We start from the raw sequence: 16,068 nt of genomic DNA, 5'->3' as shown, positions 1-16,068 counted from the left end.
TGACAATATTAAATTTTCCTGACGACCCCTTTGCTGTGACAAGAATGAAAAGCATGGAACCTAATATGGAGCCTTGCGGCACTCCTATAGTAAGTGGCTGAATGTCTAAATTATTTCATTGATTCCATGAACATTCATAGCTTGCATTCAATCGCTCAAATAGCTCCTAGGTTACTCAATAATCCTAATCCATTAAAATAGACTTTAAACAAGCAAAAATTAATAGTTACTATATCAAAAGCGAGAAAAACCTCAATCGGTACCTTTTGCCACGGTCTTACTTACTTTTAACCCACCCTTACTGCCACACGAGAGAAGCCGCCTGTTTCAGTGAGTAATAGGGACACGATTAAAAAACAATATCGATTTTTATTTCTTTGTCCAAATCTTATTTTAAAAAAATATAAAAATATCATAATAAGCATTTATAGAGGTTACAAAATAAAAAACGTCTTAAAACATAATTTTATTCTACGGGAAATAAAACAATATCATTAAACAAGTGTTTGCTTAATAATTTATTACTTAAACTTAATAATGTACAATCTACATTGATTTATTTTTCTATTATCAGAGTCATTGATCTTATAAACTTTAACAAAAACGTATGTTGAGATACAAGTAGCAAAAATGTAAACAAAAATTTTAGACACATTTCTATATATTTAGATAAATTTATATTTTCATACAGTTTCAACTTTAAAACATGTATATATATTAATATGAGATTACAAGGCAATGCAGATCTAAAGTGAAATTTCAAGATTTTCAACCTCCCTATTAATGAAATTTGGGCATCTTATTTTTACGATCTCTAATCACTTTTGCTTACATCTTCAGCCACTATTACCGGCCCAATTTCGACCGGCACGGTGTTTATCGGTCAATTTCGCCGAATACAACATCAAGAGTTCCGATAATCGCAACAATGTCGGCCAACATGAGGTTTTTGCCGACTTTCTCTAGAGCCGCGAGGTGAGCGAAGCCGGGCGCCTTGATCTTGCACCTAGAAATAATATGGGAAATATATAATTACATTTGAGATATTTCAAAGAAGAGATACCCAAAATGTGCACAGAAACCCTTGCGAGATTTTTCTTTTATTTGAAATTGTACGACACACAACGAGAGAAGAGCGAAAAGATTAGACGATCACATGTACAAAATGGCGGCCATCATCCAAGCCTCTTTCAGTTGGCAAGGCTGTTTATACGTATATGTCATAACATAACACTTATAACAAATTTATACATAGATACTTAAATAATATTATGTCCAAGAGTTGGTTTGTTTGAAAACGCTTATCTCAGGAACTCACGGATTGAATCTAAAAATTCTTTCACCGTTGGATGCTTATATGTACTTTTATAAACATATAAATTATAGAATAAAACAATATATATATAAATAATGATAATAAAAATAAATAATACCAGACACCATCACCAAACCAACTTTTTAAACATTGATACCAGTACAACATCGAATATAATTATATTCACATCCGTTCCAAAAGACATCCATCCATGACAATATTCATCTGAGCAATTGACAGTGACAGATACCAAGCTTTTGACATTTGGCACTTGACGTTTGACGTTTGAAGCAATAAGAAAATAAGAATAATATTAAATAGTAAACACTATTGTATCGGACAAAGAACTCAGTAAAGCAGTACGATAGGCAGCCCTATCGCTATGAAGCTATATCTTCCAGGCGACCTTGGGACATGGGAAAAGTTTGATGCAGAAAACATGTCACCACACACAACAGTAAACACGCCATGTGTGGAAAAGACAAGCGAAGTTATACCACATTTAGAGACATAGTATGTGCATTTTACTTAGCTCTGGAGAAATCTTTGGTCATATGTCGCCTTAACACTATAGTGCTATATTCGACGCTCCAGGTTCGAAATTCTTGAGTTGGCGTAAGATCCACTGCTTAGTATTCTAGCTCACTTACTCTCGGTCCAAGAGTCGTTACGCGTGTCACGTTAAAACTTGACCAGTTTCTTATTAAATTGTATCATTCCCATCATGTAGTGTTACAGAATGCGATATAAATGTAAAAATAAGAAATGAGTTATGGAGACGACTCTTGAAGGTCACGGCTAAATGCCATGTATAATTATATGAAATTTGTTATTAAAAATCCATATCATAAGAGATACGTTATATTCCCTTGTGCGCCATTTTAAGACACGCGTTTTCTTCCCAAGAAAGACTATTCAGCAATAATTCAGAATTAATAATTTAATATCATACTTAAAACAGTACAAATAGACGCTAACGTAAAATTAAATTTTTAAATAGAAAAAAAAATATCACTAGGCGGGATAACGGTTGGCCGAGAGGTTAGGCGTGGCTACGGTTTGGCAAGAAGACGCGGGTTCGAATTCCGCCTAGTAATCAATTATTTATCAATTGTTTAAAAATGTCTGATTTATGTGCTACATGAATGCAATAAAAACTGGAAATTTAACTAAAATTATCTTTTTCAATATTTGCCACAGATAAAAATCGCGCAATGCGCAAACCAATAATTTTAAATTAAAATAATTGTTCCAGCAGGTGTAACCACTCGAGAGAGACTTGACTTGAAGCAAGACTTTTAATTTTTAGTTTTATAGCATTGAAATGCTTTATAAATGAGAAATTTTGAAAAGGTTCTTAATCATCTCAATAGATGGCGTGGGGTGCCCCTTAGGCACATGAAACCGAAAGAGTAGAAGAAATTCGATTATTGTGGCAGGATCACGGGTGGCCGAGAGGCTAGGCGTTGCTACGGTTTGGCAAGAAACGCAGATTTGAATCCTGCCTCGTGATCAAATTTTTTCTATTCTTTCAAAATTTCTCATTGAAGCAAGACGTCAATGTGAAAGCCCGTCTTACGTGAAGCTTACGTAAAGCTGAAAGTGGATAGCTAGAAAGGATTAAAGGAAGAGGAAAGAAAAGTAGAGGGGGAAGGGTGAGGAAAAGGTTACGGGCCTCTCGTCGCACGAAACACAGTAGCATCCGTGTGCTACTATTTCACGCCGATTTCCAAAACTTTTTCATCAACCATTACAATGCTATGATACCTCCCCCCCCCCCCTTAGTTTTTGCAAAACTAACCCCCTGGTGGTCTAACAGCTCACCTATAAGGCTTGGAACTGCCATCGGAGACCAGGTAGACCCCGAACTCGCCCTTCGGCGCCTCAATGGCGGTGTAGGTCGATCCAGGTGGCACTTGATAACCCTGTGTGAACAGCTTGAAGTGGTGGATCAGGGCTTCCATCGACGTCTGTAGATAGATAAAAAAGAAGTTAAACCTTCGTTGTTAAAGATTAAGATTATTATCGGTAAGTGACGAAAAATGTAGTATGTAGCATTATAAATATTAATACGGATGGTGTGTGGATCAGGTGTTTCTTCAACGTCTGTACATTAAAATGTATTACACAGACAATTCCATTATTTACAGGTATTGATGTCAAAATAACATATACAACAACGTCTATACATAAACAAGTTATAATTATTATTTTCAAAAGAGTAAATTCAAATGGCAAGTAACAGCTCTTTGAATATAAATCGAATCATTAAAATCACTTCACCCACCCAATGAGTTATGCGAAACACACATAAAACACAAACACAGACAAACTAAAGAACCTCCTAATATTTTTGAAGTCAGTTTAAAAAAAATCAAGAAACAAAAATTAAACACGCCTTTCATTTCTAGAAAGATAATTACAGTTTAAAAAAGTAGAAAAATTGTTTTGTCGATAGTATAATATCACCCAACAATTTTACCGAAAAAAAAACCTGACTTGAAGCGATATAATATATATCTCTCTCTCTAAGAGCAAGAGGGATTGCAGTCAGTAAGAGATCATAAATGAAATGGCCTAGAGTACCTTCATTTCCTCCCTGGAAGGGGGGGTCAGCTTGGCGTCGTCCGTCTTCACCTCGCCGGCCGGCATTTGGTTGAGGCACTGCTCGATTATCCGGAGGGATTGACGCATTTCCTCCACGCGTATCAAGTATCTGTGGAAATTCATTAAATATATAATACTAGCTCCGCCGGGCGGTTTCACACGGGTGAGTGTATCCCGTTGGAATATCGGGATAAAAAGTTGCCCATGTGTTATTCCAGTTGTCCAGCTATCTATGTACCAAATTTCATTGCAGTCGGTTTAGTAGTTTTTGCGTGAAAGAGTAACAAACACACACACATACACATACATATACATCCATCCTCACAAACATTTACTCTTTTAAGTTGGATCAAATTGTTCACAGTGTGCAGTTTTGATTAAAATCAGTTGAGTTGTTTAGGGAGTCCATCGCGGACAAACAATTTATATATATTATATTAATATATAAAATACATACAACTATATAATGTACGATACAAAAAAGGTTGTAGTGTCTGTGTTACATTAATATCACAGCTTTTAAATAGGTATTGATGCATGCACGGTATATTAAATATTTACAAAAAAAAAAAAAAAAAGTTTTTGTCATCTGGCTGTCCATCCATTCGCATCGGTTTGTTTGTTTCGGCTAATCTCTGGAACGGCTGGAGCGGCATTGACGAGGCGTTCACTGGCAAGAAGCTGATGAAACATTTGATAACTTGGGCAATGGGCTATTCTCTATTCCAACATTCACACAGGAACGTTGATATTTAAGAGAAAATCTCACTTACACGGGTGAAAGATACTTATTTGTATAACAAATGGACACAATGAAATAAGACAAATACGAATAAAATGAAATAAAAGTGATAGAAATATCTGTATATAACGAGGATATAACTGAAGATATTGATGACATAATACATTATTAATACGCTGTCATTAGCTTCAACTGTATTTCTGTATGTTTGTTTGTAAACGACTCCTTTAGACTCGATTATGACCCACTTTAAACGAACAGATTTAATTCAAACTCTGTACACTTACCAAGGATCGTTGACAATACAATAATTTCATGAGTTTATCTTATTATCCTCATCAGGATTAGCTACAATTATTTCTTTCCTAATGATAATTTTGATGATTTTTGAGTTACTGAACATATAAATAAATGTAAAATCTCCATATCAAAATATTTAAAGATAAACTTCATATATTGACAGTTTGAAATACGCTGGTAATTAAAGACTTTTTAAAGCTCGCTGTAAAGTGTTCGAAACGTCGGATTATAATATAATGAATAAATCGCGTTTAAAGCCCGTAAAGTCTTTAATTTGTAAATGTATAATACTGGCGTAAAATCAAACACAAGAAAATACTACAGGCTGGTAACTCGTCCCAAACGAATCCAAAACATCCATACCCACAACTATACCAACCTAATATTTACCATCATTTAGAAAACAACAACTTATCAAACGCTTCTTACAACTGCACTCACAACACGCAACCAAAAAACGATTGACCAAAAAAAAAACAGTAAAACCGTCAAAAATAGAGAAAAAAACCGGTTCTAAACCCGACCTGTCGTAACAGTCGCCGTTGGTGCCGATGGGCACATCGAAGTCGACCAGGTGGTACGCGTCGTAGGGCTGCGTCTTGCGCAGGTCCCACTTGATGCCGGAGCCCCGGAGCATTACCCCGCTGAAATATCATATAAATACATATTAGATGATACATCATAATTCATTCTAATATGTAAGTTTGTTTGAATATTCGTCCGTCAATCACGTTGAAACCCCTGAACGTAATATATACGATGATTAATAAACAATGCAAACTGACAATCGAATTTCTGCCATGTCCCCATCAATTTAATGCGCCTGCCACTTTGCCCAATTCCTGAAACTTTGCAACACTCTGCCCGTAAGCTGACAGGCATTTAACATTCTGCCCGTAAGCTGACAGGCATTTAACATTTTGGCCGTAAGCTGACAGGCATTTAACATTCTGCCCGTAAGCTGACAGGCATTTAACATTCTGCCCGTAAGCTGACAAGCATTTAACATTCTGCCCGTAAGCTGACAGGCATTTAACATTCTGCCCATCAGCTGACAACCTACAACCTCTTAAGGTCTCACCTGAAACCGTAATTAAGCGCGTCCTGAGCGGACACGATACCGATATCCTTGGTCCTCTGCACCCAGATCCTGTTCGTTGTCAGAACGTCCTCGACCTCGTCGAGCCGCTCGCCGAACTTGCTCGCGAACTCGTAAATGTCGTCCATCAGACCTAGCGGCATGTCCTGGAATGGAAAGGGAATTCGTTTAATTATATAGATTAATTTGCCATATTTTTTAATACACAAGAACTTGTGTATCATAAGATGTCTTATGATGCTGCGCCTTAATACACAACTAATATTAAGTTAATTTGTAATTTAGTTAAATATTATTCATGTTTCGTTTTAATCCTACTTCCTACTAATATTATTAATACGAAAGTTTGTAAGGATGTGTGTGTGTTTGTTGCTCTTTCACGCAAATCTATTGAACCGATTGCAATGAAATTTGGTACGTAGACAGCTGGACAACTGGAATAACATATAGCCGATATTCCTACGGGATATGGACTTACGTGGGTGAAACCGCGGGGCGCATCTAGGTAGTGTGCTATAAATGTAAGAACTTGATTTCTTTCCACACACACACTGACACAAATTAAATCTAACTATACATAAGATTAAAACAACGAACTGTATATGATAAATATAAAAATATTTCAATATGTTAATAAGGTCTTATTTCTCACCAACGAAACACCACCAGGCCGAACATAAGCGGAGTGCATTCTAGCGCCGCTCACTCGCTCATAGAACTCCATCATCTTCTCTCTCTCCTCGAAGAGCCAGAAGAAGGGAGTCAGCGCACCGACGTCCAACGCGTGACAACCGACAGCCATGATGTGGTTCAAGATACGCGTGATCTCGGCGAAGAGAGCTGGAAAGAGTCAATAAGAGTCTTTAAATTTAAAGAGTCTTAAAGAAGATAAATTTGATCATTAGGCGGGAATTGAATTCACGTCCTTCGCCTCACAGATGCTAAACGATAAAGAACCACACAAACTTGCAGTCTCTATGGTACTCTAATGGTATAGCAAAATTTACACATGTCCGTATTTAATTTTAAACTCTGCCCACGCATGTAGAAGGACGAGTTTTGAAGTGTGATTCAATAGACTCTGAACATTAATGCCACGAAATAATGTGGTAATTTCAATGAATTTTTAAATAACTTGAACTTTTAATAACTTGACTTTTTTTTTTTAACTTGAATTTTTAATAGTACCTCTAGTATGTGTTCTGTTCTTCTTGTATGGGGGTAACTAGTGGGTTGATTTAGGGGTCCCCCCCCCCCGAAATCATTAAGATATGTATAATTACATGTGTGCCACCCACAGTCTCTCGTTTTCTATAAATTTTTACCTCCAAACTAACTTGCGAGAGCTAGATAATGGGTAAACTTTAGACCTCCCCCTCCCCCCTTCACGCAAGCATGCATCTTACGCCACATCTTATCAAACCATCAGGCGAGGTCGTGGACAAGCGCTGCCCTAGCACCGAAAAAATAAAACACACAGACACACACACACACAAATAGTCACTCACTCCTGATGTACTTCGCGCGCAGCGGTATGTCGATATTGAGCAGTTTCTCCACGGCCAAGCTGTAGCACTGTTCGTTGCACATCATGGAAACGTAGTCGAGACGGTCGAAGTATGGCAGCGCTTGCGTGTACGTCTTGTATTCGATTAGCTTCTCTGTGCCGCGGTGCAGTAGACCTATGTGGGGGTCTGCGCCGCGGACTGTCTGCAAAATTTGAATTAAGTTAAGCCCCGGTGTTGCCCGTGGTACATATGTAGCCTGCCTATTGCACTCGGGGATTATGTAAGTAGCCAACAGTGAAAGAATTTTTCAAATTGTCTCAAAGGTTGAGATAAACCCGTACCAACAAATTCTTCAGCTTTATGTTATTAGTATAGAAGTATGGAGAATCGATATGGTTACACTGGTAGTACCGTAGTCTGGTAGCACACGGTCTACATTGATATCAAATAACAATGGCTATTATTACAAAGCCGTTAGAACTTGTCCGATGCATGACATGTATGTATGAGTACTGCATGTGTACACTAGTGGTTCAGTGCTTAGGACAAAGTCAAAGTCAAACCCTTTGATGACTGGAGAAGCGTGCAAGAAATTAATTTTTTTTTTCCAATTTATCTACATATTATTCACATTACCACCAGTGGCGGATTTCCCTATAGGCAATCTTTCGTAGGCCTAGGGCAGCCAACGTATCAAATCCGCCTCTGATCACCACTGCTCGAAACGACGATGGAAAATATCGCGATTTTCGAAAAGAAAGTAAGACACATTTATTCGCTATTTGTTGATATAAATCAGTTAACATTTAGTTTCTATTAACTCACCTCTCCGTCCAATTCTAAGACGAGACGCAACACCCCGTGAGCGGCCGGGTGCTGCGGCCCAAAGTTGATGATCATGTTCTTGACTTGCTTCTCCGTTGGTGTCACCACACCTTGGTGGTTAATATATTATATTTAGTTATTAAGCTTACATCATCATTCATTATAACAACTAAGAATTATGTTGGATATACCCTTACATAATCAACCAATGAAAAATATGGGAATATAAAAGAGTGGTTCAATAAGATCACTCTTCACACTAATATCATAAATGTGAAAGTTTGTTAGTTTGGATGTTTATCAGTCAATCATGTTGAAACTACTGAATGGATTTTGATGAAATTGTATACATACAGGGTATATGCTAACTTGGGTGATAAGGTACTTTTTACCCCAATGAAATACTCCCTTGGGAAAAAACAGGAATCATGATATCTGGGCAGAGCCGGAGAGTATTCTTTGATTTTTACTTTTAAATAACTATAATGATTAATATACATGGCCTATATTTCTCAGGTGAAGCAACTCCACTATCAGCACAGCACCATCACAAGCACTCATAAGAGTTTACATGAGATAAAAATTGTTGAGTTTTATTCATTATGTTCACTGTATTAAATGATATGCTCACCAGAATATGGTGGGTGAGCCAGTTCCCTTCCGAGTTCTTCATGGAACATCACCGGTCCCTCAAACTGCTTGATGAAATCTGGATCTGGGTGCCATCTATGGCCTTTGCGGTCTTGACTGAAAGTTGGTATTATTTTTTAGTTGTAATAAATATCAGATATATCTTTTCAATCACTTTTAATTGCAATTTCAGAATAGATGGCTAGACGTGTTAGTTTTAGTTTTAGCTCGTGATAATATATCTGTAAGCATAAATATGTAAGTAGATCGATACTACCGACGGTATATCTTAGTGTATAGTGAACTTTAACATATCGGTTTTTAAAATTTTAATTTGAAGGATTAAACAAATTTATAGGGTTATGTCGATTTTAACAATTGGGTGCGATTTTGATACGTACAAAATACAATATCATAGCTATCAACTGAGAAACTGCGCAGGTTAACCTAAGTTATTACATAATTTTTATTAAGTTTTTTGCAAGAACACACAATAAGAAAAAACGTTTTTAAATAGATGGGCACTCACTTCACATTGTAAATTGCTGGTAAATTCTTTAAAAGCCCTTTAGAGGGGTTTAAATGGGCGGATTTTCGCAGCAAAACATTTACCAACGAAGCCATTATTGCAGGGACTGCGCTTCGTATCACGGAATGATGACGTATGGTTTTGTTATGATATCTAAAGGATTATCTTCCAATATAATATCTAAAATGTATGAGACACGCAAAGTTTCATTAATAAAATACGTCAACTGAATAAAGATTTACTATTAAATGCAAGTGAAATTTAATCTATGTTTTAAGTCCTTGACAGAAATCTTGATTGGAAAAAGTTCTTCATGGTATTCCGTATAACGAGCCGATAGAGTCAAAGTAAATGTCAGTCACTCTATGTCATTAGCACAGATACTACAATATCAGTAGTCAGCTTAGGTACTAAATCGTTTCAAAATAATTTTATTTTATGATTATTATTGCATGAAAAAGTAGTTTTTTTGCAATGAACGTTTTCACTACTAGACCCACTTTGTTCATTCAACATGAACACTTTCAATTCAATATATAAAAAAATTAAAAAAAAACACAACTAAATAAAGCATTCTTTATATTTCATAAGTAGTCAATAGTATGTAAAATTGAACTTTATGCGGTCCAAAATATTTTTCTAATAATGTATAGGATAAACTTCAATGAAAATAAATTTAGCTTGCTCCAGATGTTAATTGGCAACATTGTAAGAAAGATCCTTTTTTTTCTCCTTCGTTCTACGATCTGACTGTTTTTATTGGTTGTCTGTAAATCTACAAATCTTCATTCAATACATTCAGCCTTCACTTGTGCATAAAAAAAAAGTTAGTCTTGACGCGAGTGATGCAAGGTGCTCCTATTAAATGCGTTCAATGTTGTGCTTTATACTTTATGTGCAAGTGTACCGATTTATTGCTTATATTATTTGCAACATGTGATTTTATTGTAAATAATTATATTACGGTACAACATGGACGTGAAATGCTATAATCGTGGGTGTAATATGTGACTTAGTGCAGTGCCAATATTCTTTAGTGGTCAACTTTTTTTGTTCTGTGCTTTCTAAGTTTACTTGTATTGAAATCCGTGAGTATTTTGTTCAAATCGATTTAATTAGCTTTATTATAAATGGATATAGTATGTAAGGCATTGCTTATAACTGCAATGTTACGTTTAACATCGCAGTATGAGTCACATCTAGCGTAGACCTTTTTTATTGTTTTTATTATTTATACAAAACATCGGAACGGCATTTGATCGCGTCTTTGCCCATATAATGAATTAGGGCCAATTAATTCTCGTTTTTTACATCAGACTTAAAGATAACTTTATCCGATAAGTTTTTCTATTTAGAGTTTGTGCAAATCCGAAATTATAGCGATTGAAAATTTTCGTATTGTTACGAATATTTAAAAGTATTAAATATTAAATTTAATTATAATTTTTATAGAATTGCTTGTGTGTAATTCATATTTTTAATTATTAGAAAATGCTTAAATATAATTCATATTTTCTGGAAAGATGAACATAAAATAACAAAGTATTTTTCTGCCTATATATGTATAAAATATATATAATTATTTTTTAAATATACCCTCATCTGACTGCTCCATATTTCCACTAGCTCAGTACTGAGCCTATAACATTAATCTTTTATCTTGGACAAGTTAATATTTTTATATGTTTCCAAGTATGTGAAAATCCATATTTTGTTGTGTTTATATTTGAAAGGAGTAGTAGGTCCTATGAAAGAAAACCTATTATTAAAAAATATTTTTTACTTTCTAATGCTTAATGCATATTTTAAAATCCTAGTGATCAAAAAGTGAATAATAAGAAATCACAAAATTATTGTTACGTCACCAATCCTTGATAAGTGTACAAATTATTCAATAAAATCAATCTGTTTATAGTGGGTCACAATGGGGTGTAAAGGATACAGGCACACACATACATACAGTGGTGGATAGTATAAAAGCTTCTTAAAGTCTGTTAGGCATGCCAAAAAATAAAATTAGTGAAGTTAATATGTGTACATATTAGTTATATGAAAGAGAATAATTTATCAATTGTAATTATTACAAGATGTTATTATTTCAACATGCAAACAATTAGTTTAATTGCTTATTAAGATTAAAATAACATAAATATTCATATTTAAATAAACAATGGATATTGTTTATGTTTGTAATGCATTCTACACACAATAATTCTATTAATGTTTCTTATGCAAATTGTATGCCACTTGAGAGTTGAGACCATTGCAAATTATTTTATTATCATACAATTGCAGTTCTCACTGTAGATATTATGGTAGTTCCTTCACAAAAATAAGTGTTTATACACAAAAATAGATCTGTGATCAAAGCTGCATCTGCACTTTGTATTATAATGGAGATAGTTGTTTATTTTTACATATATATATAAGGTACTAGTGCTGCGCCCTGGCTTCACCCGTGGTACATATCTAGCCTATAGTCGGGTATCACATGTAAATACAACAATGAAATTATTTTAGAATTGGTTCAGTAGAACCAGGGATTATGGAACAAAGGAACCCAGAATGTCACATAGTTTATTATAAAGACAACTAAAATATGTAAATAATGTAAACTTAAACACACTTTCTCTCTTAGATAGCTACCTACATATGTATGGAGTAATATGGGGCATGTTTTTATGATGTGTATTGAGCAAATTGCTATCACACGATAACATGAAGTCTTGTGGACGTAGGCGAGACGCACAATAGAATAACATTAAATAATAAAACTTAAACAATGAGCCACTGAAATAAACACGCAAGTTATCATTATAATATATCCACACTTAGGGTAGAATTGTTTTCCAAATTTACAAAGGACCAATGTCATTATAAATATGGTATACCATCCAATAAAAAAAAATGATTAGGATGTCTTTCCAATTATTTTCCTCTGTTCACATTTACCCTGATTGTTCCTACAGGTGAATTTAGATATGGACGTAGACATGACGTCGTGAGAACCTCATTTGTCATTTGAAAAGATGCACTTCAAAACAAATCTGAGCACAACTCAATAGACTATAAAAATAGACCTGACATTGACCTAACAGACTATGACACAGCTAGTCTAGATGCGAAATCATTAAAATGTACTTATACCATTCGGATAACCAGTGTTGCATTAATTCTATTAAATGGCAACTTGGTTTTAATTGGAGTGTGTTTGCTTAACTGAGTTTTAGTGAATTTTATATAAATTAATTATATGTTTTTGAAATTTGTAGTGTTAATTTAAATGGATCAAAAATGTGATGAAATAAACATGAATCGTATTTTTTAATAACAAGAAGAGATTTTTATCATTCAAATGATATAATACCCTTAAATAATGACTCATAATTTTCAGAGATACTGCCCTCTATAGATTTAATATAATAACTCAAATAAGGTGGCATCATCAATCTTTTTTTTAATCTGTATTGTCATTAACCTACTGCACAACTTTCTGCACACCCATCAAAAACAATATTATCTGCTCATAATTTTTGCAAAAATATAATGAAGATCATAGTATAAAACACATCAGTTCATTAAAATTACACAACTGATTTTGATGGGGTTTTTTTTGCTAGATAGAGTAATTTAAGAGGAAGGCTCATGATATTTATAATGACACAAACAAAAGCAGGAAATTAGTTTTACTCCGAGTTTAACACATGCAAAACCGGGGGCAATAACTGGTTTTAAAATATATCTTTTTTAATATTTATAAGTATAGTTTTAATATATAGATGTAATGATAGTTCTTAATTATTATCATTTTCTCATGTAGGCTCTAAATCACAGTAGTATCAACACTGATAATGTATCTATTATCCAAACATAGCTTATCTCGGCCAATATTAGATTGCTTACTTCTCTGATTAGATGCTTAATTAAATTAAATCAAGCAGTGCACTAGATGGAGAAGATTTATTCAAAAGGTGGTATCATATTTATATGTAAGTAGCTTTTGCCCGCGGCTTCGCACGCATTAAATTCGGAGCATCGGAGCGAACAAACAAACGAACTTTCGTATATTAGTGAATAAAGTTTTATCAGCTTCACCTGAATGTTTGCATATATAACCGACGCCTTTTTTTCGATTTTGACGCCACGTGGTTATAGCCCACGTTTTCATCTTCCATCTCACGGGGCGGAGCTTGTATTATAAACGCCGGAATTTATAAGTATGAATGAATGGACGTCTGTTACTCTTTAACGCGAATACAGCCTATCGTATCTGCATAAAATTTGGTACAGAGATAGATTATAGTCTGGATCAGCACATAGGCGACTTTATACCCGGGTACCACGCGAGCGACGCAGCGGGTAACAGCTAGTTACGTCATAATTATAATAACAAGCGAATTCATTTCTAGTTCACATCGAAACAGATGTGCAGAAGTGTCAAGTGTATGTTATGGTCGTATTTATATCACTTTGTCTCGAGCTGACGCCCATTCGAATTATTTAATTACTTTTATGGCCTCCCCGACATCCGTCCCACGACGCATGGGTGATCAATCGACTTCAAAAAGGAGGAGTTTATCAATTCGACTGCTTTTTCGTTGCGAACTCTTTATTGAGTGAACCGATTTTAATGATTTTTTTTATTTAAAAGCTGCTTCTGAAAATTTGAAGTTTTTATTAAAAATAATTGTTTAAGACATTATTATTGCGAAGTTCACTGCGATATTACTAATGTCGCGTTATAGCATACATTCCGATGTAAGATACACGCAAAGATATGCGATACGATGCTGTATGGACACGTCAACGACCCGTTATCGCTATCACGTAAGATAGAAGCATTAAGCAGATGTTTGCGTTGATTGTTAAATGAATTGGGCACTACGATGCGGTGTGATTCACCGTGGGTGCTTCTGTGAAATTTGGCCATTTGCGTGCATATCCAGCGGTGTGATGTTTTACTCGGTATTTTCCCTTGGAATTTTATTTATTTATTTATTCTTTATTGTACATATCACCGAAAGAAAAACAATAAATTGTTTTACATTATAAAAAAGAACATACCGGCACATATGCACTAAAAGGTGGCCTTATTGCTCAAGAGCAATCTCTTCCAGGCAACCTTTATGTTAAGGAATGTTTAACGTGTACGCGATGGCACAAAGAAATAAGCAATAAGGAATTCATTATTTACTCATTTTTGTCTGCCCCTGCCATGTAGTGATTTGATTGTTACGTATTTTCAAGCGAAAAAGGGAGCGAGTTCGATCATCAAATTTGTCTTGTTCTACATATATGCTTTCAAAATGACATCAGTGCTTTTAGGGATACCAACTTTTATCTTTTAAGATTATAATTGAAAGAAATTCCTTTATTTAATTTCGTTTCGAAATTAAAGACTTTTAAACGGATTTTGAACGCGATTTATTCATTATATTATCAACCCGACGTTTCGTGGTCACGGGGAGACACACAGTCTACTAAAAATCCGTTTAAAAAAGTCGTTAATCTCTAAATTCCTTTAAATTTGAGGTGTTTAATCGTGGTAAAGACTAGTCTATGTCACTCTCTAGTCACCTAGATAACTCCAGATACAAAAGTCATATGTTAAAACCGCTCTGACATGAATAAAAGACTAAACAGACACATTTGTCCAGTTTGTAAGGACTAGTTGGAGCCCGCCGCTTCGTTCGCGTTTAACCCGGTTAAAAAGTTACCTATGATGAAGGGGATTATAAGCTTTTTCTATATTAAATTTTATACAGATTTCATTCAAACCCTTATGATTCATAGTGACTAAGTAATTTCGCATTTTTTATATTAGTCCGAGCTAAGTCCGAGTAGATTATATATAGAATTAAGAGGGTACAAAAAACTTTGTAGAAAAAACATTTTAAATAATAAATTGAATTTTATAATATAATTGTATGAAATTTTTATATTTGAAGATGCAAATAATAATAAATTGTTTATTTTAAAATAAACCTTCAATACGGCTATGTGGTATTTTGTTACGGTGTTTTAATAATGATTATATTAATTAAAATTAATGTACAAAAAAAAAAAAAAAAAAAGTATCTGACAGCGGTGGGATTCGAACCCACGCCCTTTCGGACTGGTGCCTAAAACCAGCGCCTTAGACCGCTCGGCCACGCTGCCTGTACGTGGCGTCGCGAAATAGTGTATCATAATGTAAGCATGCGAATCATTTTACCGTAACACGAATTTTTATTATAATTATTTATAGACCGGGAGATGGTGACACAAATTACTAGGTCATTTGTACCAGTATGGCGGTTCTTCAGTGGTCTAATTACGTAAAGGCAAAAAGGATAATGATGGTCATAGCGCTCGCACCGGCGGCCCAATCGCGTGAGCGTTAATCGAACGCGTCGGATAAATAACGAGTGTCGAACGATTTGTTCCACAAAAATACTTGTATTTTCAGATAGTCGAAAAAAAGAAGTAGGCGGTAGCGTAATGCCATACTTCTCGGGTGTGACTTACAGCCCG

At 34.9% G+C, this 16,068-nt stretch overlaps 1 protein-coding gene and 1 non-coding gene across 2 annotated transcripts; both read right to left on the bottom strand.

Moving 5' to 3' along the window:
* Positions 1 to 453: 453 nt before the first annotated feature.
* On the bottom strand, positions 454 to 9,714 carry LOC119838135 (NADH-ubiquinone oxidoreductase 49 kDa subunit). The gene is made up of 10 exons (XM_038363968.1): positions 9,556 to 9,714; positions 9,028 to 9,143; positions 8,397 to 8,506; positions 7,572 to 7,773; positions 6,716 to 6,903; positions 6,046 to 6,209; positions 5,489 to 5,608; positions 3,902 to 4,031; positions 3,140 to 3,285; positions 454 to 1,006 (listed from the first exon to the last, which is right to left on the bottom strand). The coding sequence occupies exons 1-10, from the start codon at positions 9,648 to 9,650 to the stop codon at positions 877 to 879; spliced, it is 1,401 nt and encodes a 466-aa protein (XP_038219896.1). The 5' UTR covers positions 9,651 to 9,714; the 3' UTR covers positions 454 to 876.
* A 5,920-nt stretch (positions 9,715 to 15,634) lies between these two features.
* On the bottom strand, positions 15,635 to 15,714 carry Trnal-uag. The gene has a single exon. It is a non-coding gene; the product is annotated as a tRNA-Leu (tRNA).
* Between the last annotated feature and the right edge of the window lie 354 nt (positions 15,715 to 16,068).

Source organism: Zerene cesonia, unplaced genomic scaffold, assembly GCF_012273895.1.
Source record: "Zerene cesonia ecotype Mississippi unplaced genomic scaffold, Zerene_cesonia_1.1 Zces_u001, whole genome shotgun sequence".
Classification (NCBI taxonomy): Eukaryota; Metazoa; Arthropoda; class Insecta; order Lepidoptera; family Pieridae; genus Zerene; species Zerene cesonia.
Note: the sequence above shows the minus strand (reverse complement) of the source record. Positions and strands in the feature narration are given on the sequence as shown.